Source organism: Mobula hypostoma, chromosome 3, assembly GCF_963921235.1.
Source record: "Mobula hypostoma chromosome 3, sMobHyp1.1, whole genome shotgun sequence".
Taxonomy (NCBI): Eukaryota; Metazoa; Chordata; class Chondrichthyes; order Myliobatiformes; family Myliobatidae; genus Mobula; species Mobula hypostoma.
In genome coordinates, this window is record NC_086099.1 from 133,584,248 (window position 1) to 133,610,994 (window position 26,747).

At 39.7% G+C, this 26,747-nt stretch overlaps 1 protein-coding gene across 6 annotated transcripts in view; it reads right to left on the reverse strand.

The window, feature by feature from the left end:
- Positions 1-26,747, reverse strand: part of LOC134344259 (histone deacetylase 9-like) — a 695,601-nt gene that overhangs the window by 341,307 nt on the left and 327,547 nt on the right. For 5 of the 6 annotated variants that reach the window (XM_063043755.1, XM_063043754.1, XM_063043751.1 and 2 more), the window contains one exon: positions 361-432. In XM_063043755.1, the coding sequence (XP_062899825.1) occupies positions 361-432 (72 nt within the window). Of the gene's footprint in view, positions 1-360; positions 433-804; positions 889-26,747 lie in introns of those variants that run through there. The other variant, XM_063043757.1, reaches the window with a different exon arrangement.

Genomic DNA, 26,747 nt, shown 5'->3' on the forward strand with positions numbered 1-26,747 from the left:
AAAATTAAAATTAGCATTTCAGAGGGAGGAATGATAATAGCAGGAAACTGAAGTAACTGAACTATCTTTCAGTGCTATTAAATTGTATATCGTCTACACGAACATATTGTATCAGAAATTGATCTCTAACCACGTGTAACATATATAAAAGCAACTTCAAATAATATTAAAAATGTAAATTTCTGAAATAAATTGTTTATATTATATTGATTATATCCTCACTAATAGAACACAATTTCCCTGTGGTTCTATCAGGTTTCTATTAAACATAGAGTAAAGAGTTTAAGTATAATAACTTAACAGTAAATCAAGAAAACACCATCATTCATGCCGTATGTCTATGAAAGCAAACTTGCTTACCTGAGGTGAGCATATTATGCATTCGTTGTGAAGCCAGCAGCTGGAATGGTTGCTCTTGCTCAGAAACCCCATCTGAAGAGAAACATAATTCAGTCTCATAAATAGTCTGCAGCATCTTTCACTTGTCCTCACTTCAGCCACATAAAACGTTACCATTAGTCATTTCCTCTCTAATTCCTGAATCAGATGATTTGCATCTCACTACATTGTAAGCCGCTCTCTCTCTCTCTCTCTCTCTCTCTCTCTCACACACACACACACACACACACACACACACACACACAAACACACACACAAACACACACACAAGTGACTTCATAAGCGTACACACATTGAAGCTGTAAGCTGATTCTCATGCTCTCTCTTATACTCCAAACCAGCCAAAAAGACATCAGTTATAAAAAGAAGCCTGAACTCCCCTCTGCATACCTAAACTTTTTCTACCTCTTTTTAGTCTGTTTGGTTTGTCTTGTGGAGGAAATTGAAACCAGCTTGAAAGGTGCTTCAACAGCAGCCGACAGAAGGTTTCTCTCCCCTTTCCTTGCAAGGTTCTCGAGTTAACACAGACCATTGCTTTTAAATCTGTTCTGCCCCTCGAAGTTGTTAAAGCAAGTAATAAAACATGTTTATATGAATCAATGACAACACAGTCCACAGTCAACAAAAATAGAACAATGGTTGTTGTTAACCAAAAATAGGTCACGTATGGCAGGAGATTGAATTATACTAATGCATTTGAAAAATATCACTGTAAGTGTAAACAGTGCACAGCTGTCCGGTCCTTCAGCTGGAAGTGCTTCTATTTAGTCCTACTGCAATGTCTGAAAATGTATCGACTTCTATTTTTGCTCATGTACTTAGAATAGATGCTGTATCACCAGATCATCAATTTACATTAGGTCGAAACCATTCACATTTGCCCAGTTTAATTATAGATCCAAACTTGAAGCTATTGCATAAGTAGTGATAAATCATGCCCCTTCTTAAAACTGTCCCATGCAAGAAGTCTTAGGCACATATATAGAGCTATTCGTTAAAATAAGAAGCTGGTTGGGAAACAGAAATAAAAGTACTTGGCTTTGTATTAGCTCAATAGCATTAAGTCTTATTTGGTAACCGGAAATACCTAATATAGAGTACCGTGCAAAAGTGTTAGGCACCTTAGCTATATATATGTATCTAAAACTTTTGCACAGTACTGTAAAACTTCAAAAACAAGAGAAAATCTGCAGATGCTGGAAATCCAAGCAACACACACAAAATGCTGGGGAAACTCTGTAGGTCGGGCCGCATCTATGGAAAAGAGTACGGTCGACGTTTCAGGCCGAGAATCTTCATCCAGGTGAAAGGTCATGACCCAAACCATTGACTATACTCTTTTCCACAGATGCTACCCATACTGCTGAGTTTCCCTTACTAGTTTACTAGCTAGTAACTTACTAGCTTTTTAAGAATGCGTCAAAGTTAAAATGGAATTCAGTTCAATGACGAGGTTCACTATAAGGCAGTTTTATGCAGCCATTTTCCAAAATGCACTCAATGGATGAAGTATTAGCTGATAAGCAGATTTCCACTTCAGTCATACAGTCTACTATCTTGCTAAAGTACAATGTTGCTGGGACCCCTTATGATATTGATTAGCATTGCTGCAGATTTTATAGCATCGGAACAGGCACATGATCTTTACTGTGGAAATGCAGCAGGTGAAAATGTGAAAAGATGTAGCTTACATTTTACTATTTATCTGATGAATCCAAGACTCTTCAGGAATAAAAAGAGTTCTTCTGAACTGCAGTTATATTTGTTATACTTTATATAGATTCTTTCTTTTCAAATCTTTTTATTGTTATATTATATTATACAAAAGAAATAATACGAGTACATTAAAGTAACAACACCTACAATGTCTCAAAAAAGACATTATCTTAAAGATTGAAAAAAAATTTGTGATTAACAAAAAAAACCTACTAAGCAGAAAAAACGAGGAAAAAAAACATTAGGTGTACAACCCCGGAGCCATGCTTCATACAAAAAGCTTCTAAAAATAAACATCAAACCGCCAGCAAGAAAAGAAAATATACCAAAAAATTTACAATTAGATCGTGGAAAAAATCTATCAATTAGCTCAAATGATAATAACGAGCAAATAAGCCCCATCTTTTCTCAAAATCACATAAAGGTTCAAAGGTTCGACTTCTAATTTTCTCCAAACTAAGACATAGCATCACTTCAGAGAACCATTGTGACAAAGTGGGAGCTGATGTATCCTTCCACTTCAACAAAATAGTCCTCCTAGCTATCAATGTAACAAATGTAATAACATGTTGGTCAGACACAGAAACACCATGAATATTTTGAGGAATTATTCCAAAAAGCACAGTTAATTTATTAGGTTGTAGATTAATTTTAAGAGCTTTAGAAATATATAAATTATACATAGACAATTCCCACATCAACAGTGAAATAATCAATTAATAGGAACAGTTTAATAGATTAATATTGGCCAGTAAACTCTTTCTACTCACCCTCTACACTCTTGTCCAAGCAGTCCCTTGGGAAATGGCTGAAAATCAGCACCTTCAACACTACGGCACCGTTTTATCAATGAAGTGTCCAGTTGGCTTTTGTGATACTTTACTCCAAAGTAATACCTCTGTTACTCTGTTATGCCATGAGGTTAATTTGAAGTTGTATGGTTTAATCTGTTGCAATATTTTAAATACATAGTTTACTAGAGCTCCTGCATCCAACCATATATTTGGATCTTTGGTCTGGAAACAGTGAAAAAGGAAATCACCGATGCTTTGCTTTGTGCTCTGGGCAAATGGCATCCTTTCGAAGATTTAATAAGATCAATTTTGGCAGGATTAAGCAAGAGGCAAGTAAGAAAAAGTCACAGGAAATTAGCATAAGACTGACAGTTTACTGTTGAACAAACATAGTTCCTCTGCACAAATGACAAAAGACAGACCTCTGCATTATATCCCTATAAATTTAGCCTTCAAACCACACCTGCCACTCACACACATCCAACCCTCCAATATTCTGGAGACGCTAGGATTATTGATGTCAAATCACCTAGAGAAATTGTAATAAAAAATCACAGAAGTAGCACTACTGATGTTACCTGTGAACACAACATCCACCGTGTAAATTCAGAACTTAGGCAGATGAATGTTTTATCATCATGCTTCATGGGAGCTAAAGCACTCTCTGTTGGCTTTCTAGCTTGGAGTTAAATTCTGCATTCTAATCCATCACTCACATGATGAAAAAGAGTTTTAAGCAGTGACCAATCCAGACAGCGGAAGTTTTGAGAGGAGGGGATCTCAATCGGGTCCACTGCCTGAGTAGAAAAGGCAGCAATGGTTGCTACAGAGTAAAAGAGCTTTAGTCAGCGATCAATCAGTGTTTGGGATTGATTCGCAACAATAAATTAAAGAAAGGCAGGGGTAAGCACAGCGGCCATCATTAGAATGGATTTTTATTTGGTACCTCTTAAATGGAGTTACAAAGCTTTGTACTTTGTGGAGAAATTTAAGACAATCAAAGGAACTAATGCACTTAAGTGTACATTAAAAACTAAAAATCATTACTAGCATAAGTACACACATTCCTGCTGTGGATACACTTCCAGCTCTGTTTCCCTCCCTGATATGCTCGCTTTGACCGAGAGAACAAGGAGGTCACCCTCAAAGTGGATCTCCCACCTGGTAAACTGCCTCTCTCACTTTCCACCTCCGATGTTTGTGCCACCCTGAGCAGGGTGAATGTATGGAAGGCAGCTGGTGCGGATAGAATACTTGGCTGTGTGCTCAGAGCCTGTGCAGGGCGGTTGACTGGGGTCTTCACGGCCACTTTAAATCTGTCCCTGGCCCAGGCAGTTATCCCCACAAGCTTCAAGATCGCCACCATCATGCCAGTGCCAAAGCATTCCACTGCCATGGGCCTGAATGACTTCCGCCCGGTTGCACTCACCCTCATCATTGCAAAGTGCTTTGAGGGACTGGTTCTATCACATCTGAAATCCTGTCTGCCCACTACCCTGGACCCCCATCAATTTGCCTATCGCACCAACAGGTCAACAGAGGACACCATATCCACAGCACTTCACTCTGCCCTGACCCACCTGGATAGCCCCAATTTTTACGTCAGAATGCTGTTAAATATTGACTTCAGTTCGGCATTCAATACTGTGATCCCCTCCACGCTGATCACTAAACTTCGCCAGCTTGGTATCAGCTTATCCCTCTGCAATTGGACCTTGGACTTTCTGACTAACAGACCCCAATCAGTTAAGTTAGACAACCTCTCCTCCTCCACTCTCACCCTGAACACCGGTGTGCCTCAAGGCTGTGTGCTGAGCCCTCTTCTGTACTCCCTTTTCACCTATGACTGCGTTCCTGTACATGGTTCTAATTCCATAATCAAGTTCCCAGATGACACCACGGTGGTTGGCCTGATCAGAGGGGATGATGAGGTCCAGCACCTGGCCGCATGGTGTGACAACAGCAACCTGGCCCTTAACACCCAGAAGACCAAGGGGATCATTGTGGACTTCAGGCATGCTAGGAGCCACACTCACGTTCCCATCTACATCAATGGAGCTGTAGTGGAGCGTGTATCAAGCTTCAAATTCCTTGGTGTCCACATTTCCGAGGATCTCACCTGGTCCCTGAAGTCCTCCATCCTGATCAAAAAGGCACAACAGCGCCTTTATTTTCTGTGGAGCATCAAGAAAGCTCACCTCTGTCCCAGGATACTGATGGACTTTTACCGCTGTACCATTGAGAGCACACTCACCAACTACATCTCAGTGTGGTATGGCAATTGCCCCGTATCAGACCGCAAAGCACTCCAGCATGTGGTGAAAACTGCCCAGCGGATTATCGGCACCCAATTGCCCACCATTGAGAACATCTACCATAAACGCTGCCTGGGCAGGGCAAAAAGCATTATCAAGGATGCATCTCACCCTAACCACGGACTTTTTACTCTCCTCCCATCCAGTAGGTGCGACATGAGCCTCCACTCCCGCACCAGCAGGCACAGGAAGAGCTTCTTCCCTGAGGCTGTGACCCTGCTGAACCTCACATCACAGCGCTAAGCAGTACTGCACCCACATTGTGCTGTCTCAGTACTTTTATATTTGTGTGCTGTAGCACTTACTTGTTATTCACAGTTATTTTGTAAATAACACTATTCTTTGCATTTCTGGTTAGATGCTAACAGCACTTCATTGGCTTTGTATGTGTACATGGCACAATGACAATAAAGTTGAATCTAATCTAATCTAATAAATGTAAGTGCTGGAATTTTGCTTGATATACAGAGAACCACTCACAGTCTCTTGGAACTAATAACTTACTGTTTCCCAACAGACTCTCCATTGTTGCTCATTACTTGAATAGATCAGCAGACTATTATGGCAAACTTGAAGTATTTGATTTTAGAGGAAGAAGCAAAAGTATATTGCTTGCTTCAGTTTATAAAATACATAATGTTGTAGCAATCACAGAATAAATTTCACATTGACCTCACATCATAAATATAGGAGAACAATGTAAAAATGTGTGTTCTTGGAATGAAATTTTGCCTACAGGAACGCCAATTGGGAATTTGGGAACATATAGGTCCTAATTTTTCACATCTCAAAATAATGTGCATTTCCACATACATGAAATTATATTACTCTTCGCTGAAATGATCCTGTTTTCATTATTTATGCTTATCCGATAGCCCATGTTGACCATGAATCACCAATTTATATTAATCCTATATATTAATCATTTTGAAATTCTTTTCCCATACACTCATCAATCCCCTCCAGATTCTAGCAAATTAACTTAGCAGCCCATTAACTCTGTTACGTGGGAGGAAAACACAGCACCTGAAGTAAACCCACCCAGTCACAGGAAAAATATGCACACTGCACACAGCCTGCATTTGGGTCAAGACTGAAGCTGGTTCGCTGGAATTGGGAGGAAGCAGCTGTACCTGTACAACTCTGGTACTCAGGACTTCAACCTGTTAACAACCTTAACACTGTTCCTCTTTCTGTAAGTGCTGGCCAACCTGCTGTTTCAAGCATTTTATTATTATATTATATTAAAAAAATCATATTTTATTTTTCCCAGTTGGCAAAGCTCAAGGCAAAGAGGGAGAACTGAGTTTCAGTATGACTCTGGCTGATCTATACTGACCTCAACTTCTCTTTTGTGCCAGTTCTCCCTTAACCTCAATTCTTCAATTCTCTAAATATTTATCTATCTCCACATTACATACATCTCATAATCTGGTTTACTCCACCCTCTGAGGTAGAAAATTCCAATGGTTCACTACCCACTAAGAGAAGATATTTTGTGCACTTTAGTTTTAACTGGCTATCCCCTCATTTTGGTAGCTATGTCTCCTAGTGCATGACTCTTCACTAGTAGAAATGTCTCACCAACTACTTCGTCAATTCCTTTAGAATTTTATGTTTGAATAAGGTCACTCCTCATTCTTCTAAACTCCAAGCAATACAGACACAAACCATCTAGGCTTTCTTCGTGGGACAGCCCACACATCTCCAGAATTAGCTGAATGAATCTCCTTTGAACAACCTCCAATTCAGCTATATCCTTTCTTAGGTAAGAGGATCAAAGCTGTGGCTTCACCTACAGCCTGTACAACTGTAATAAAACCTCCCATTTACTAAATGCCAACCTCCTTCCCAAAATGCTATTTACCTTCTGAAATAATTGTTGGGCCCATCTTTTTTTGCCATTCATTCACTAGAACATGTAGACCAGAATTTTACTCACCTGTATTCTCTCCACATTTAGACAATAATAATGAGACTATAAGTCCATCTGATGGAGACTGAGATGCCTTAGGCCACTACGCTAATCTTTTTGCATCTAGGCCAACAAAATATTACCATGTGAGGGCAATGCACAACATTTCTGGAGGAAAAAGTGATACCAGCAAGTTCTGGATCAGTATGTTCCAGGTGATGATTACAAACCAGGTGTTTTGGAGTTTTGTTCTTGTAAGAAATTGAATTTAAGGACTAATAGCATAACATAGAGTTTATCCATTTGTTGAGAAAAATTGATTCTCAATCTGTCTGTGACCTTGATATGATAAAACAGCCTCGTCATGATCAAAACCATTGCAACGTTTCCTAAATCCACATCTTCCATTTCTTTGGCACCACTTATTTGAATGGAGAACTTGAGACTTGGAAGCCATATACAGCTTCATAATAATAAGCGCATAGAATCTAATTGACTTTCCAGAGCAAAAAAAAAGCAGATATTTCCAATTTCCTCAAAAACACAACGTTATAACTTGTTTAAAACAATTTTATATTATGACGTAAAAATCCTAATGCATCTCCTGGTTGATATCCACCTTCCTCCTACCTATAAATATTAAGTTATCTAAAGATGCAAGGTCCATTTTAAATGAATCTGAACAAAATTCATTTGCTTCCAGTTAAGTACACTTCTAAAAATGCTGGTTACAAATCCCTTTGGGTGTTTTACCAGTTCCTACCTTCCTAAATTTGTCCAGCATCACATCCCTTGAAATCTTCACACTTCTCCTTTCCTGGCCAAGGACTTAATTGCATTGTTATCTTTTGCTGCTGAAGGCACAACTTCTGGAATTCACCCACAAGGACTCACAATTTCGCTTTCTGCCTTCTCACTTGAACCAAGATTTAGATAATCAGGACCAACCTGTGAACTGTAGATTGAGTGAGAGGTGATGCATTTCTGGGAAGGTCAAATGCAAAAGCAAGATATACATTAAATGCAGGAGCTTGAAAAGCATTGAGGAGCTTGGGGTTCAAGTCCATAGTTCCATGGAAGTGTGCAATGCAATAGGTTGATAAAAGAAAGGTGTATGTCTTTATTGGTCTGAGCATTGCATATAAATGCTGGACTTTCAAGTTGCTGCTGTATTAAACTTCATTTGAAGCATTGTGTCACAACTCCAAAGGCAAGATATTGAGTCTTTGAAAAGATTTCAGAAGAGATTCACCATGATGCTGTTTGGATGAGAGTGTATTAGCTATCATAGAATTTGGACAAACTTGGATTACTTAATTATTTTATTTAATTTTTATACATATTTATTGTAATTTATAGTTTTCTTCTTCTTATGTATAATAATTATATATTGCAACGTACTGCTGCCACAAAACATCAAACTCCACAAAATACGCCAGTGATATTAAACCTGATTCTGACTCTGATCTTCTCTGGGGTGCTGGAAGATGACTGCAGGATAGAGGAGGTAGTCAGAGTATTTTTTTCCGGGGTGGAAATGTCAAACACTAGAGAACATAGGTTCAAGATGAGAGGGAAAAAGTTTAAAAGATGTGTACAAGGCAGGTTTATTTTACACAGATTGGTGACTGCTTTGAAATGAACTACCAGAGAAAGTGGTAGAAACGGATATGATAGAAATGTTTAAAAAGGCATTTAGACAAGCACATGAACAGTCAAAAGATAGAGGGATACAAACCATGTGCAGGTAGACATCATTAACTTAGAGTGGCATCATGGACAGCCCCAACATGGTAGGTTTAAGGAATTGTTCCTGTCCTGTATTCTATTTTCTGTTGAAGACTCTATATAAATAGAAGTTATTGTTGTGGATGTTGTTGGAACTGATCGGCAACAATTGGGTGCCTCAGCATAACAGCTGAGACAGGCATTATATCAAATGGGAATCCATGGTCATCAGGTGCTCCGCCCTGAAATTCCATTACAATTTTCCTGGCTGACTACTTTCATTCCAATGGAATTGTTTAAGATATTTTTCAGTATTTCCACATTTCTTCTGCCAAAGCTACAACAAACAATTGGGACAATTCTGATGAAAATTCACTCCCGTGTGGAATCTTACAGCAGAGAATTGTATTGCTGAGAAAATTGTGCTTCTGCTCTGCAAGAACACAGAAAAAGCTTTTCACTTAACATCAATTAAATAGATTTTTCTCCAGTATCTTCCACTGATTGTCCAGGTTAAAATGATGTCCATTTCTATTTTACAAAACATTATAGAGTATACTTTCACTATAGTTTTAATTTAAAATGGTCAAACTGCAGTAATTCATCAGCCAATGATTAGTAAGGAACACTTTGGGTCTGAATCACGGTGCAGAATATATGTATGCATATTTATCAGCCACACTTTGGTTCCTCTGAGTCATGCACACATTTAACAATAGTGGTCAAAGCCAAATTTCTCCCCCAACTCATTAATAAAGGGAGTGAAAAGCACAAGGTTCCAACACTAACAAGAGAAAATCTACAGATGCTGGAAATCCAAGCAGCACACACAAAATGCTGGAGGAACTCAGCAGGCCAGGTAGCATCTATGGAAAAGAGTACAGTTGATGTTCCGAGCCAAGACGCTTCGGCAGGACAGGATATTGAACACTGATCTGACAACTGTCTAGCATATAAAATCTCCTTCAACACCAGTTTTAGTTCATTGAATACAACTAGTATTTTACCCAAATGTTTTCCTGACAATGATGTGAATAGTTATTTAATAATTGTTTGCCAGGTATATCTCAGAAGTTTTTCGAAACCCCAAAAACACAATGTGAGACATTCCTATGGTGCCCAACCGAGTAAGTTTGCAAATAGTCCCATACAGAATAGGATGCATTATCCCCAATGAGTACTTCCCCAATTCTTTTGTGCTTTGGAAACATTTATTCCAGGTTTTGTCATTTAGTGTAGTATATTCAATTTTTCCATCAATTTTATAATGGGGCTATTTTTCCAATACTCTGTAAAATTTCCTATTATATATTTTCCTTTTTCTACCAATTTTATCTCAACTTTTGAACATGTAGTCGAGTTTGGGTACAATTCTGTTTGTTCTCACCTAATTGTCTTTCGCCTGATGAGCATTTGTCTCACATACAGTAAAATATAAAAGAAGGTTGAGACTAATATCAATATCACTGTCATGAATAATCAGAGTCCTTTTCCAAGGGTGAGTCAGTCTAAATTTAGACAGTGTAGGTTTAAGGTGAGAGGGGTTAATTTAAAAGAAAAAAGATTTGAAGGATAAGTTTTTGACAAAGGGGTTGGTAGTTGTATTGAATGAATCGCCAAGGGACGTAGTAAGACAGATACAATAAAAGCTTGGTAAAACAAACCAATTTGAAGGAGTATCAAGGCAGAGGAGTGAGGTTGAGATGATTAGGAACTGAGGATGTCAGATTTGGGAAACAGCTAGCTGAAAGAACTACGATTAATTGTGGAAGAAAGTAGAAGATAAATCATAAACCTGATTGTAGAAATGTTGAATTCTTGTTGAAGAGCTGCAGCATATTACAGATGCAGCAGGGCACAAACTTCACTAAGCTAAGGACAAGGGAATCAAGAAGAATAAAATAAATTAGAATCAAATGAGTTAAACCATTCAATACAGACAGCTTCACAATGAAACTTTAGAGATATAGATTGTATATCTCAGGGGACACTTTATGGATATCTCAAGGAGATTTGATGATGAAATTCACCCTCACCTTCAATAAATTAATAGCTAAATACTTTACCTGAATCTTTTACACTAACCTCATAATCCACAATTCCATTAATATCTAAAAATTGATTAAACTCTATCTTCAAGATGCCAACACAACCTTTGGACGAAGAAAAGAGAGTTCAATGATTTTAAGATTTCAGATTTGGCATAAAACTGTTGTCTACCAGGCAGTCACATTCCCGGCCATCTTATATGTTTATGAGCACTCTACTAACTACAATAGTCAAATTCACTGGAAGGGTAAGTCAATCAGTGGTAGTATCTCTTCCCAAGCCAACATCTCCAATACTGAGGCTCAGGTTACCCTCAATCAAATAGTTGGGCAGCACCTACTGTATATTCATATGCCCACGACCAGCCACTCAAATCTGATATCCCATGCCAAGCTTTGTCATGAAAGGTTATTAGATGGACAGAGGAAAATATACAAGTTCAAAGCTTCCTTGAAGAAATGCATCATCCTCACCAACTCCTGTGAACTTCTGGCCCATCAACACTCAAGAAATTTGATGTGATTTCACTCCATTATTGTGGGTTCTGAGGCAACTGATTGGGTCACTGTGGGGACTATAGACTTCTCCATGGGATGTAAGGTGGGCATACATTGTGGCATTGTGCAATACTTCTGAGTGTTTCTGATATGTGGGCTTGAGCTTATTTGACTATCTCAAATATTCACTAATTATTTTAGACATTTATAGGCTAGGGACTCCCAAGAGTCAGTAGAGAAGATGCATTTTGTTCCAAAGTGGCTCCAACATTCAATGATTAATGGCTCAGTCTTTTACCTCGATTTCACTTTCCTATGCTAACTTCAGAGTCATAGTGTTGTACAGCAGAGAAAAACAGGCCTTTCAGCCCACAAAGTGCATGCCAACCTTTGTGCCCATCTGCAATAATCCATTTACCTGCATTAGATCCCTACCCTCCTATACATTATCTTAATGCTTTGAGAGGTTGGTTATGGCTAGAATTAACTCCTGTTTCAGCAAATTGCCCATTGCCACAATAGATCTACAGTGGATGTGATCTCATTGGCTCTTCATGAAGCCTTGAATCAACTGGACAATACCAATATCAGGATGCTGTTTATTGACTACAGCTCAGCATTTAACACAATTATTCCTACAGTTCTTATGAAAAAGTCCAAAACCTGAGTCTCTATACCTCTCTCTACAACTGGATCCTTGACTTCCTAACTAAAAGTCCACAGTCTGTGCAGATTGGAAATAACTTCTCCACCTCTCTGACAATCAACACTAGCTCACCTCAGGGATATGTGCTTAGCCCACTGCTCTGCTCTCTCTAACCCATGATTGCATGGCTAGGCACATCTCAAATGCCATCCATAACTCTGCTGACACAACAATTGTTGGCAAAATTTCAGATGGTGACAAGAGGGCATACAGGAGCTAGTTGAGTGGTATTGCATCAACAGCATTGCACTCAACACCAGCAAGTCCAAGGAACTGATTGTGGACTTCAAAAAGGGTAAGATGAGGAACCCACACCAGTCCTCATAGAGGGATCAGAAATGGTAAGAATGAGCAATTTCAAGTTCCTTGGTGTGAACATCTCTGAAGATCTATCCTGGATCCAGTATATCAAAGCAGCTACAAAGAAGATATGACAGTGGTTATATTTCATTAGGAGTTTGAGGAGAATTGGTATGTCATCAAAGACACTTGTAAATTTCTACAATTACATCATGGCTAGCATTCTAACTGTCTGCATCATCGCCTAGTATGGAGGGGGAAGTGCTAATGCACAGGACCGAAATAAGCTTCAAGGAGTTGTAAACTTGGTCAGCTCCATCATGGGCACTAGCCTCCGCAGTATCTGGCACACCTTCAAGGGAGGGATACCTCAGAAACAAGGACCTCCATCACCCCGGACATGCACAGTTCTCAGTGCTACCATTAGGGAGAAGTACAGGAGCCTGAAGGTACACACTCAATGATTCAGGAACAGCTTCTTCCTCTCTGCCATCCAATTTCTGAATGGACATTGAAACCATGAACACTACTTCACTACCTTTCTAAAAAAATAATTTTGCACTACTTATTTAAATTAACTATTTAATATTATGTATTGCATTGTACTGCTGCCACAAGGACAACAAATTTCATAACATACACCAGTATTATTAAACCTGATTCTGATGCTAAGGTGCCTGTCTGAAATTTATCTGACTCCATCATGTCCTCTGGCAGCGAGTGTGCGGTGTAAAATAACTTTTCTCCTTAGAAAGTATTTAATACTCCTCTCTTTCAACTTCAACATGTGTGCACTTTTTGATACTCCTACCATGGGCACAAGATTCTGTCTGATCTATGCCTCTCATAATGTTATACACCTCAACTAGGCTAATGCTCAGCATCCTTTACTCCATATTACTCGACTCCCTCAATGTCTAAAGATCATCAGTGCACTCAGCCTGTAAAGTACAGTACCTTTGAACAGACGACATCAGTGATGCCTTCTGGAGGTACTGAGGTTCCACACCACCAGGTTCAGGAATAGTTATGGATAGCTTCAACCACAACCAATTACTCTGAACTTTTAAAGTTCTCACCTACAGTTTCACCTTTCAACTCTTGACCTCAGTACATTTTTTTTTGCACAGTTTGTATTCTTTTGCATATTCATTTTTTGACAGTCTTTGGCTGTTATGTACAGCTTTTCATAAATTCTATTGTGTTTTTTTCCTGTAAATGCTTGCTAGAAAATGAATCTCAAGGTGGTATGTTTTAAAATATACAAACTTTGATAATAAATTTACTTTGAAGAAATATAATCTCATCTCTACCCAGAATAACCAATTCCTTAGCTTGAAATTGCACTCCCTGGTTCTAGACAACTGAGCCACGGTAAACAATATCCTAGCAAACACCCTGTCAGGCCCCATAGAAACGTATTCCACTTTACAAGATTACTTCTTGTTCTTGGTAATTCAAGTGCATGTAAACTCAGCTCCCTTAATCTTTTTTGACAAAACAATCACCCAACCTCAGAATCACTCTGTGAAGCAGCTGGGTTTTCCTTAGCGTAAGACAGTTTTCACATTAATAGATTTTAAACATTATTGTCAGTTGCAGTAAATTACAAAACAGTTGGTACTACTTAGACTTCTTATACTAAATTAATGTTGCCAGATTTTAATTAGCATTTAAATAGCTTAGTCTGGGTGGACCAGATACAAAACAAATACAGTGCCATTTTTATCTTTAATGTGCGTCATTGAGCTCCTCTGTCCTATTTAGGCCTATTAATGCATATAAGTTAATACGTCAGTAAGTGAATTAGTTGATGGCATGATTGTTTGACTTTTTGCAATCAGTGAGGCAGTCAATTTTTATCACATCAGCTGCAAAACAGCAATGGTGGGTGGTCAGGCTGGGGGGGGAAGAGAAGGGAGAGGGAGAGGGGGAGAGGGAGGGGGGAGAGGGAGGGGGGAGAGAGGGGGAGAAGAGAGGGGAGAGGAGAGAGGGAGGGGAGAGGAGAGAGGGAGGGGAGAGGAGAGAGGGAGGGGAGAGGAGAGAGGGAGGGGAGAGGAGAGAGGGAGGAGGAGGGGAGAGGGGAAGAGAGGGGGAGGAGAGAGGGGAGGGGGGACAGGGAGAGAGGGGGAGAGGGGGAGAGGGGAGGGGTGAGGGGAGGGGAGAGGGGAAGAGAGGGGGAGGAGAGAGGGGAGGGGTGAGGGGAGGGGAGAGGGGGAGGGGGAGAGAGGAGAGGGGAGAGAGAGGGAAGAGAGGAGAGGGGGAGAAGAAAAGAGGGGAGAGAAGGGAGTAGAGGAGGGGAGAGAGGAGAGGAGGAGAGAGAGAGGAGAGGAGAGGAGGGGAGAGAGGGGGAGAGAGAGTGGGAAAGATAGGGGAGGAAGAATGGTTGGAGAAAGAGAGAAAGAAAATGAGAGAGTATGAAAAGAGCAGCTAAAATTGAATTAGACATCACAATATTCATACTGTTATGCAAGCAAACATTTCACCTAAACTACCGAGGTGTTTATAAAATTTTGCAGGAAGTTCAGTAATCAGCCTGGTTATTGAACACAGTGATCATGTTAGAGAGATCTGGAGAGATGTCAATTTGTTCATCGATTACAGAAAAGGTAAAGCACTTGCTATTGTTTTTAAGATACCACTGATAATGTTTGACAACAAAGAACACAAATTAAAAACTTGAATTCATGACATTTACACCCTGTTTATATCCTAGTGTATACAATTTGAAAAAATATTTATACTGATTACTTTTTGCTTGGAGCTGATTGTGATCCCACAGGATCTACACTGCATTCGGCCTTTAAGTTCAAGTTCAAGTTTAATTGTCATTTAACCATACATAAATGCCAATGAATACAGCCAAATGAGGCCAAGGTGCAACACACAGTACTAGTAGTCATACACAGCACAAAGCACATATAAGATAGCAAGCATATATAAGATATCAATAAAATATAGTCACACAAAAATATATATAGTCCAAATCTCTGAGTCCATAAACGTTGCAGACCTCTGCAATAGAACACAATATGGCTTGTGGTCTGCCTAGGAAACATTGAGTTGGGGCAGCACAGACTCCAGCTTGGGTGCAGCACCACACCGCTCCAGTGGAGGGCGCCGTCTCCAAAGCATCTCTCCTGTGCGGCTGTAAACAGACAACACTCTGGCTTGAGACCTTGTCCTCACTATGACTAAGGCCCCTCGGCCCCTCTATCCACCCGTGCTATCTGCCAATAGATTAGTGAATCGGATTTGCAGCATACCACGTTAACGATATCCAACAGGGTGTTGCAGTCACAGGAAAAGTGACTAAGGTAATCACTTGCTGTTGACTGCACAAGCTTTCATGCACGGACTCTCTGACACAGGCAGCAGCACGATCCGCACCAAGTCCAGCTCCTTCAGTTTCTCCGTTAACAAGCAACTTGCTGATGGGGTAGGCCTGCAGTACTTTAAGCTCTTAATGCCCGGCAGGGTCCTGCGACAGTAAAAGATGTTTGCAAAAGACAATAACATCTCTCGTTGCCCCATAGAAGCCACTGCGGCTGAGTGTGAAGTCATCATACAGAGCCAATATGAATATCTTTAGTAGTAGTATTGCATGCACACACAATGCTGCTTAAGGTACGGAGGTTGGCCAAATAAGATGTTTTGCAGGACCCTGTGGAACCCTGAACAGGCACCCAAAAGAACCACTTCTACATTGCACTTCTCTGTGCCTCCGTGTAATGTTGCAAGCCATTTTTAAAGCAATGAAGAGATTTTGGGCTAAAAATGTTTCAGCACCGAAAGCTGTGCAGTACATTAAGCTGTACAGGACAGGGAAAGTACACTCTGCCAGTTTCGCTTGAGGTCTTCCTGCGGCAAAATTCTATTGTGCCAGAGGGACAAGGTATTGTGCATAATGAAATAGATCTTTCATACTTCATGTCAATGAAAACATTTCTCTGCTGGCTCAGCAAGTCAATTGGACAGGAGGATGCAGGAAGTGAGGATCGGAGTGATAGAGAGAAGATCCATGGGCTAGGAAGTACTGGGTGAAAATCCTGAGAGGATCGGGAATATCACAGGGGAAATCTCTGGTTTACGCAGCCTGTAACTTAACCACGGCGTTGCAAATGATGTGATATTTGTAGGAGCTCACCACCACCTGGTAACTTGTAGAAAATGTCATTCTTCACAGATGAAAGGAAACTTTTTTGTGATTCAGTCTCAAGAATTTTCACATGAACATTTTCCACTTGGAGTCACTAGACAATATTATACTCTTTATTTCAACATTGTTGATGCTATCTTGGTGATTATAGTAAATTCCTACATGCAAACCAGGGATTGTTCAGACTAATGCTGGCTGTCTTTATGTACAGGGTGAATTGAGCTTTAGCATTTAATCATCACTTTGGTATCCATGGTATCAAAGGTACCATTCTCAAGCCTGCAAATCCACAAAATTCAGAAGTAGTTAAGACATGGAACACATTGCCAGACCTTTTGGGTGACAGGTTAAACCTTCATATTTAGACAAGAGTGGTTTGTTTGTCGTGTAACTTATCCATTTGGCCCCTTTTTTTTCTTTTACTTTTTTCTCCTATCTACATCAGTCTACAGCACCCCAAGTCAGCTACAGTACATCCGACTGCAAAGCTGCATGGCACCACATCTCACCTGTGAGCGCCATCAGGAAATCCTTGCTGTCTTAGCATTAAATTCTTTTGGGTGAGATTATCAGTTTAGTTCCACTTAGAGGCAAAGTTCCATCTTCCCCAGAACATACCGGTGCAATTCTACACTGCCATCATATAGAGCGTTCTCACATCAGCCATCACTGCCTGGTTCGGTGAGGCATCCTCTCACAATATATGAAAACTACAGCCAGCTGTCTGGTCAGCAGAAAAGGTCATTGGCTGCTGTCCAGCATCACCACAGTTCTTATACTGCATATGTCCAGTAAAAAGAATCAGGGAGGGAAAGTCATTGCAGACATTACTCACTCAGCATTCTGCCTTTTCCAAATTCATGCCATTTTAAGGCAGTTAATCTGATCAACCCTTCTAGTTAGACCCCCCACCCCAAGCCCCTCCAACTTTTACTTCAATCACTACACCGCATGTAAACACTTCAGAACTTTTATAATGTTGTTTACGTTGTACGTACATGTTGATATTTATGTATTTATGCACATTTTATATTATATTTGTACCTTAATGTCTAACTTTATTTGTGTTGTTCACTTCTATTGCATGTCACACCAACACACCTCAGCAAACTCCTAATACATACAGCTGTACTGTATATGGTGAATAAAGTTGATCCTTGAAACTAATGGCAGTCTTGTGACATGGACGGTCCAAACGGAACCTGCATTGTCAATGTTGAGAGGTGAAAGTTCATTTCATCGATTTGATCTGGGTGCAAACTAAAATCACTGAGGTGAAATCATGCTGCTACAATGAATGCTGTACTTACACAACAGAACTGTTCCTAAAACAATTACTGTACTTAGAGGGCACACTTCATAGGTGCCATTTTGAGACATCAGTGAGACATATAGAAACCTAGAAAGAATGACAACATTTATATTTGCTAATGAGGCTGACTGTTTTTTTTCTCAAATCACTAAATACACACGTTTTCTGTTTGCCTTTTCCTTTTAGATGCTCATCAGTTTAGCCAGGTTTTATGCAAGATTTTTCATTGTGGAAAAATGATTGGCGACTTCCTTTAAGGAATTACATAAAACATTGCTTTATAGAATAATCAGGTGATTTGTCAGAGTCACTGCACTAATAACTGGAAGTCAATACAGAGCTGTATCCAAATACATGTAATGAAAAAGTAAATTCATTTTGTATGATGGTCACCCAATTCTGTATCCCTTTGTATGGGATAGCATGCTGATTTTAGTCACATTAATGGTCTCTCTGACAAGAGACCAAGAGACAAAGTCTCATGAATGAATCATCTTTCAGACCTAGATTTTATCAGGTCTGCATCTCAAACTCAGCTGTGATCTACCTTGCCTGGTTTTGGGAGCATTTTGAGCCTAAACAAAGAAAAACTGAAAAAATTGCAAGAAGTATTCTTGCTGCAGTTATGGCTTGCTAATGAAAGAGGAAAGTACGTATTTGCTTAAGAAACAAAAGCAGAATAAGAATTCCTGCAGGCAAGATGTCTCATGTTCATATCTTGTTTGAGCAATCATAAAAAAGCTGACATTAAAGTTTAAGATCATGGGTCATATTTGGAGATTGGTGAAATAATAGAGTAGGTTTTCAATTCATTGCATAGTAGTAAAATTCCTTTTACTGCATGTAATAAATTATGTGATGGAGTTGTGGGATTGTGTGCTGAAATCCAGAAATAGAATTTTTTTCTCAGCCAGTTAAATTGGAAGTACACCTCAGTCTGTCTGTTACTTATCATGCTGGATTTATGCAAAATTATGGATTATGACACATAAATGCATAGATCTTCAATAACTGTTTCTACTTTTAAACCAATTTAATCAACGTGCATGGAGCCTGACATATGTATTCATGACTGGTTTGAAGAATATGACATTTAATAAAGCAATCACAATTCAACAAGCAGGTGACATGATCCAAACACAACAAATATAGTACATTGTGAATGAGTTTAAGTGATCCCACCACAACATGATTTTTATATATTGTATACAGCTCTACTCAACCCTGATAATATCTCATTGCCAGCAACCCAATAAAGACATCTGTGCTCTGTAATCTTCAGGCCCCAATTATGCCTCTGCCTGTAGGTGTGACACAGCATGTAACTGGCACATCTCATGTGTCAGGGTAGGTTCTCTGCCAGGAGATTGGGAGAGCCATATTTCTTACCCCTGCTTAAACAGCCAGCACCATGATTTCATCAGCCATGATCAAATCCAAGGCTGCAATGGAGTCCAACAGCAGCAACAAGCTTTTGGGTCACTTCCACCCTCATTTAATCTCCAATTTCTCCCCTCCCATCTTTTTCTCCCTTTCTACCAGCCACACTCCCAGACCCTACCTCATCCCACTTGCCTGCAGGCAGGGTATGAATGAAGCAGCAGCCAGCTAGAGGCGCCATCGGTGAACATGCAAGCTCTGAAGAGAATAAAGCAAGCACAATAACAACTTCCCAAAGAAAAGTCACTCCCATTTTGTGATAGTTTTAATGACCCCAAATTAGACACAAGAGTAAAGTATAGTACATTCTTAACGCACCAAAATTAACTGGAATTCAACATCCAGGTACTAATGCTTTGGGAATCTTCTTTTACCTTTCACGTTACCCACCCAACAATGGTGAATGCACTTTAGAACCCAGTTGTAAAGAATTGCTAAAATTCAGGAGATGACTGAGACAGTGAAATACAGATGACAAACATGGTATGTGATCAGTGTAACTGAAATGTAGAAGCAAGGATGATAAAGCAAGTTGGTTCAAATCAGATATTCTAACTCTCCATTATTTCTTGGGGTGGGGGATATATCAAAAACTTGGGGAACTCTAAACAGTTTATAATCATAAATTAGGATGATCAGATTACAGCAGAAAACTTTCTTGTTTGCCTGTTAATTGGAGAACACCTCAGAAGAGAATACTGTTCCATACAGCAATCAACATGTATTGGAATGACCATAAGCATTGAACATAACTATTACATTTAAAGACATTGAAAAACCACAGCTTCTTTGATGTCCTAATGTTTTTATATTAAGCATTAAAAATCCTGTTTGTTTTACAGGCTTAATTGCTTGGAGATGTCAAAACTTTGTAACATTAACTGTTGTTTTCCATTCTTTTTAAGCTTCGTTGCATTTAGCTATGTAGGTGGTCTACGTATTTATTTTAAATCTGTGTTGCCAGGAGGTTGACGAGGCTGTCTAATCACAATAAGTTGTATCACAACAATCTGTTGTAAATAGATGTGCTCTGTTTGGAAGATTTATTTACCTACAGGTTTCAGAACTTTATTTATAGATGGTATCATGACACTCACTCTTCAGAGTTCAGATAATTAACTTTGTAAGGTTGGGAAATTGTTCATCCCTTGCTACTCTGCAAGGCTACAAAAATAACATGGAATATATTATGTCAGTTAAACTTGTTTCAGATAATACCTGTTGGAAGATGGGTTCTCATTGTGTATATGATGATAAGAATTAGGTATGTTCTCTTGATGTAATATGAGGCAATACAAGGAGAATTGATTCAGGTCTTACTGGGAATTAAACACACAGAGTAACTAATTCTACATATGCAATATCACATGTAGGCACATCAATATTCCTATCTACTTCCATCATCTTATCTGCATATAATTACTAATTTTACTATGACTAGACCGGAAAATGCCTGTGGCAAGGAGGTGTACAGGAGTGAGATAGATCAGTTGGTTGAGTGGATTCATAAAAATATCCTTGCATTCAACATCAGTTAGACACAGGAATTGATTGTGGACTTCAGAAAGTGGAAATCTGGGGAACACACACCAGTCCTTACCAAGGAATCAGCAGTGGAAAGGATGAGTAGTTTCAAGTTCCAACATATCAACGTCTCTAAAGATTTATCCTGGGCCCAACATTTTGTTGCAATTACAAAGGAGGCACAATAGTGGCTACACTTGATTATGAGTTTGAGAAAATTTAGTAAGCCCCCAAAGACGCCAGCAAATTTCTACAGATTCTAACTCGTTGCATCACCATCTGTTATGCAGGGGCCAGTGCATAGGATTGGAAAAAGTTGCAGAGGGTTGCAAAGTCAACCATCTCCATCATGAACACCAGCCTCTCCACTGTTAAGGACATCTTCAAAAGGCAATGCCTCAAAAAGACGACATTCATCAATAAAGACTCTGATCACCCAGGACATGCTCTCTTCTCATTGCACAAGGAGGAGGTACATGAGTCTGAAGATACAGATCCAACATTTTATCAACAACTTCTTCCACTCCATCATCAGATTTCTGAATGGACAATAGAACAACTCATAAACACTACCTCAACTTTTCTTTCTTTTTGCACTAATTATTTAATTTTATATATGTGTGTAAATTAGTTTTTTGTGTAGTATATGTATTGCTGCTGCAAAACAATAAATTCCACAACATACAGTGAGCCACTGTTATTAAACCTGATTCTCATTCTGATAAATTATAGGCAAAATATCTGTCTTAAAAATATGATAGAGAATTGCAACACAATGAAAAATATAGAAAATCTATGGTATTTTTGTTAACTGAAGTATGGTTTCACTGGCGCTAACAGTCTATCTGGTCCTTACTTTCATGGCCTATCTGACATGTGATCCTATCTACTTAGTTTAAAAGATACAATGGATCATTCTACTGCACAATTAAGTCTCATCCAACTTTCATTGGGCATTGACAAAATTACCTCCAATGTAGGTTAGTGACTCACCATCAAGAAATGGCTAATTCATTCCTTGTGCCTCAGTTGTTAATTTCACCCCACATATTACTGCAGTTATAATCAATAAATTTATCAAAGAATAGAGGAAACAATATAATAGGCAGAACTTGCAGCCAATGACAAGTTACCCATCCTTATTCCTACAGATGTGCTAAGTATAAACTTACCTTTCATGCAACAAACCTTTCACCCTCAGGACCAAGGAGGAACTTCTTCTATCCAGTGCTCTTTACAATAATTATCCCACTGTTATAAATTGCTAGTCAATTTCTTTCTCATTGGAGTCAGAGAATGATACCGCATGGAAGCGGTATTTACGCCCACTGCATCTGAGCCAACAATCAAGCACCCATTTACATTAATCTTCAATTAATACTTTTTCTATTTCCCTCATACGCTCCTCAATGCCCCAGCCAAAGAATCATCCACTCATCCACATATTTGGGACAACTTACAGCGGCCAATTAAGCCGTCAACCTGCTTGTCTTTGGGAGGAATGGAGGAAACCCACGTAGTCATGGGGACAAGTGCAAACTTCACATAGGCAGTGGACAGGATTGAGTGTGGAATGTCGGAGCTAGGAGGAGCCGAACCACTATGCTGCTGTATTTTTCCGAGTTTGATGCTGTTCATACTTCAGGCTACAAAGATCTACAGATGGTGCTGTAGTATCCACTGAAGGACCTTTTGGTGATAAGACTTCTGGACAAAATCAGTAGTTTCCAGAAAAGAGGGTATTAATAGGAATCTTCTTGGAATCTAGCATGACTAGGAAAATGAGCAAGGAGGAGGAGGAAAGAGGGAGAAAGAGTGGGAGAAAAAGGGGAGCGAAACTTCCAGTAGGTTACAGAGTTCAGGGAATTCAAAAATGTTTGTTCTGCCACACTTCCCATAAGACCCTGGAAGATATTCTTCACTGAAATATGATGCCTTCCATAAACATAACAGCAAACTCAGGGCAGGCAAGGGTTGCAATTCAAATAATTGCTAGAATTACTCTGGCAATGACTGTGCGTGCATTTGCAATGCACCACTGTTTAGCATCAATGACTGTGTAAAGGAAGTTTTTGAAACTTTCTTTGAAAAGTAAATAAATATATTTCTCTTTCTCTTGCTGCAAACCAGAAACATAAAGGATCAGTTAGAATACAGAGTCAGCATGTGTTCCAATCATTGCCAGCATATCACTTTGTGAGTGCCACATGGCCTGTGTGGAATCTGCTGTATCCTTAGCAAGCTCATCATTGAGAGAGCACAGCTCATGTCACCAGGTGAATTGGAAGCAGCTGAAAAGGAGTGAGAGGAGGAGGGATTATGGGGAAACTATACCTTATAGATGAGAGGCATGCAGCAATGCTGAAAGAATGAGATTGGAGTTAAAACTGTGAGTTTTAACTATGAGGGATTTTTGGTAAACAGAAGATTGATAAAGCTAACTTGAAGCCACTGGCACGGTTGAAAATATATGACATATAAGGTTTTATGCACCATTTTAAACCACTTATTTAAAGTCACTCATCCACTCACAGCCAGGGGAGGGTGCAAACATCCTTAATATTATGGGCATCCATCATCCCATGTTTTATGTTGATGAGTACTGGGAAGAGAAAATAGTGCTTTTCCTTCTACTTACATAGAAAACTGCATCCTTGCCTTCAGGACCGTAAGATATAGGAGCAGAATTAGGCCATTCAGCCTATTGAGTCTGCTCTATCATTTCATCATGGCTGATCCCGGATCCCATTCAACCCCATACACCTGCCATCTCTCCATATCCCTTGATGCATTGACCAATCAGGTATCTTCCACTTTGAATATACCCATAAACTTGACCTCCACCGCAGTCTATGGCACAGCATTCCGCAGATTCACCACTCTTTGGCGAAAAGAGTTCCTCCTTACTTCTGTTCTAAAAGATCACCCCCTCAATTTTGAGGTTGTGCCCTCTAGTTCTGGATAACCCCACCAGAGGAAACATCTTCTCCACAGCCAGCTTATCTTGTCCTTTCAACACTCGGTTGGTTACAATGAGATCCCCACTCATCCTTCTAGATTCTAGTGAGTACACGCCCAAAGCTGCCAGATACTCCTCATGTGTTAACCCCTTCATTCCTGGAATCATCCTCATGAACCTCCTCTGGACTCTCTCCAATGACAACACATCCTTTCTGAGATAAGGGGCCCAAAACTGTTGACAATACTCCAAGTGCAGCCTGACTAGTGTCTTACAAAACTTCAGCATTATCTTCTTGTTTATATATTCTATTCCCCTTGAAAAAAATGCCAACATTGTATTTGCCTTCTTTGCCACAGATGTGAATTAACCTTCTAGGAGTTTTATATGAGGACTCCTAAGTCCCTTTGAAATCTGATGTTTGAATTTTCTCCAATTTAAATACAGTAATAGTCTGCAATATTGTTCCTTTTACCAAAATGCATTATCATACATTTCCCAACACTGTATTCCATCTGCCACTTTGTTGCCCATTTTTCCAATTTGTCTAATTCCTGCTGCAATTGCATAGCTTTCTCAACACTACCTACTCCTCCACCTACCTTCATATCATTCACAAACTTTGCCACAAGCCATCAATTCCGCTATATAAATCATTGACAAACAATGTGAACAGTAGTGGTCCCAATTCTGACCCCGAGGGACACTACTAGTAAATGGCAGCCAAACAGAAAATGTCACCTTTATTCCCACTCGCTGCCTTCTGCCTGTCAACCATTCCTCTATCCATGCCAGTACATTTCCTGTAACACCATAGGATTTTATCTTGTTAAGTAGCCTCATGCAAGGCACCTTATCAAATGCTTTCTGAAAATCTAAGTAAATGACATTCACTGCCTCTCCTTTATCCACTCTGCTTGTTATTTCCTCGAAGAATTCTAACAGATTTGTCAGGGAAGATTTCCTTTACAGAAACCATGCTGACTTCGAATTATTTTATCATTAGTCTCCAAGTATCCAAAACCTTGTCCTTAATAATGGACTCCAAAAACCTTCCCAACCACTGAGGTTAGGCTAATTTCCTCTCTTTTGTCTTCCTCCCTTCTTAAAGAGTGGAGTGACATTTGCAATTTTTCAGTCCCATCGAGTCCTTGCTAAAATCAAGTGATTCTTGAAAGGTCATGAATAGATACATCCATTGTCTCTTCAGCAACTTCTCTCAGGATGTTGGGATGTAGTCCATCTGGTCCAGGTGACTTATCCACATTAAGACCTTTGAGTTTGCCTATCACTTTTTCCTTTGTAATAGCAATAGCACTCACTCCTGCTCCCTGACACTCACAGACCTCTGGCATACAGCCAATGTCTTCCACAGTACAGACTGAAGCAAAGTTCTTATTAAGTTCCTCTGCCATTTCCTTGTCCCCCATTACTACCTCATCGGCATCATTTTCCAGTGGTCCAATATCAACTCTTACCTCCTTTTACTCTTTATATAACTGAAAATACTTTTAGTATCCTGCATAATATTATTGGCTAGTCTGCCCTCATATTACATCTTTTCCCTTATACCTTTTGTAGTTGCCTTTTGTTGGATTTCAAAAGTATCCCAATCATCCAACTTCCACTCACTTTTGCTAACTTTTATGCCCTTTCCTTGGCTTTTATGCAGTCCTTAACTTCCTTGTCAGTCACTGTTACCTAGCCCTGCCATTTGAGAAAATATTCTTCTGTGGGATATATCTATCCTGCGCCTTGTGAACTATTCCCGGAAACTTCAGCCATCTCTGTTCTGCCATCATCCCCACCAGTAACCCCTCCAATCCACATGGGCAAGCTCCTCTCTCATATCACTGTAATTCTCTTTATTCATTTGCGATACTGATACAGTCTCAGTTGCTTCTCCCCCTCAAACTGCAGTATGAATTCAATCATATTATGATCACTGCCTCCACAGGGTTCCTTTACATTAAGCTCCCTAATAAGATCTGGGTTATTACACAACACCCAATCTAAGATAGCCTTTCCCCTAGTAGGCTCAAGCACAAGCTGCTCTAAAAAGTTATCTTGTAGGCATTCAGCAAATTCCCTCTCTTGCAATCTGACATCAACCTGATTTTCTCAATCCCCTTGCATATTGAAGTCCCCCATTACAATTGTGACATTACCCTTATTACATGCTCTTTCCAGCTCCCTTTGCAATTTCAACCCCACATCTTAGCTGCTATTTGGAGGCCGAGATATGATTTCCATGATGGTTTTTTACCTTTGCAATTTTTAACTCCACTCACAAAAACATTGACATTCTCTGATCCTATGTCAGCTCTTTCTAAAGATGTAATTCCATTTCTTACCAAAAGAGCCACACTACATTCCACCCTGTCCTTTCAATACAAAGTATATCCTTTGTTGTTAAACTCACAGCAATGACCTTCTTTCAGCCACAACTCAGTGATGCCCACAACGTCATATTGAACAATCTCTAATTGTGCCACAAGTTCATCCACCTTATTCTGAATGCTACGTGCATTTAAATACAGCACCTTCAGTCCTGCATCCTTCACTCTTTTGAATTTTGCCTCTGTGGTATGATTAACTCTTTGTTCTGCCTGCAGTTGTACCCACTCATTGACGCCCTTCCTTACATTCATGTTTTACACATCATCTACTTGTAAATCTGCAGGCTCATCCTCTGCTCTATCATACTGGTTCCCATCCCCTGCCATATGACTAGATTACTGGATATTGTTCCTATGGCTATCTGGGCCCAAAAGCTTTTGAGCATATGTCCAGAAGGACCCCTCTTTATAGCGAGAGGATTCGAGTGCAGGAGCAGGGAGGTACTACTGCAGTTGTACAAGGCCTTGGTGAGACCACACCTGGAGTATTGTGTGCAGTTTTGGTCCCCTAATCTGAGGAAAGACATCTTTGCCA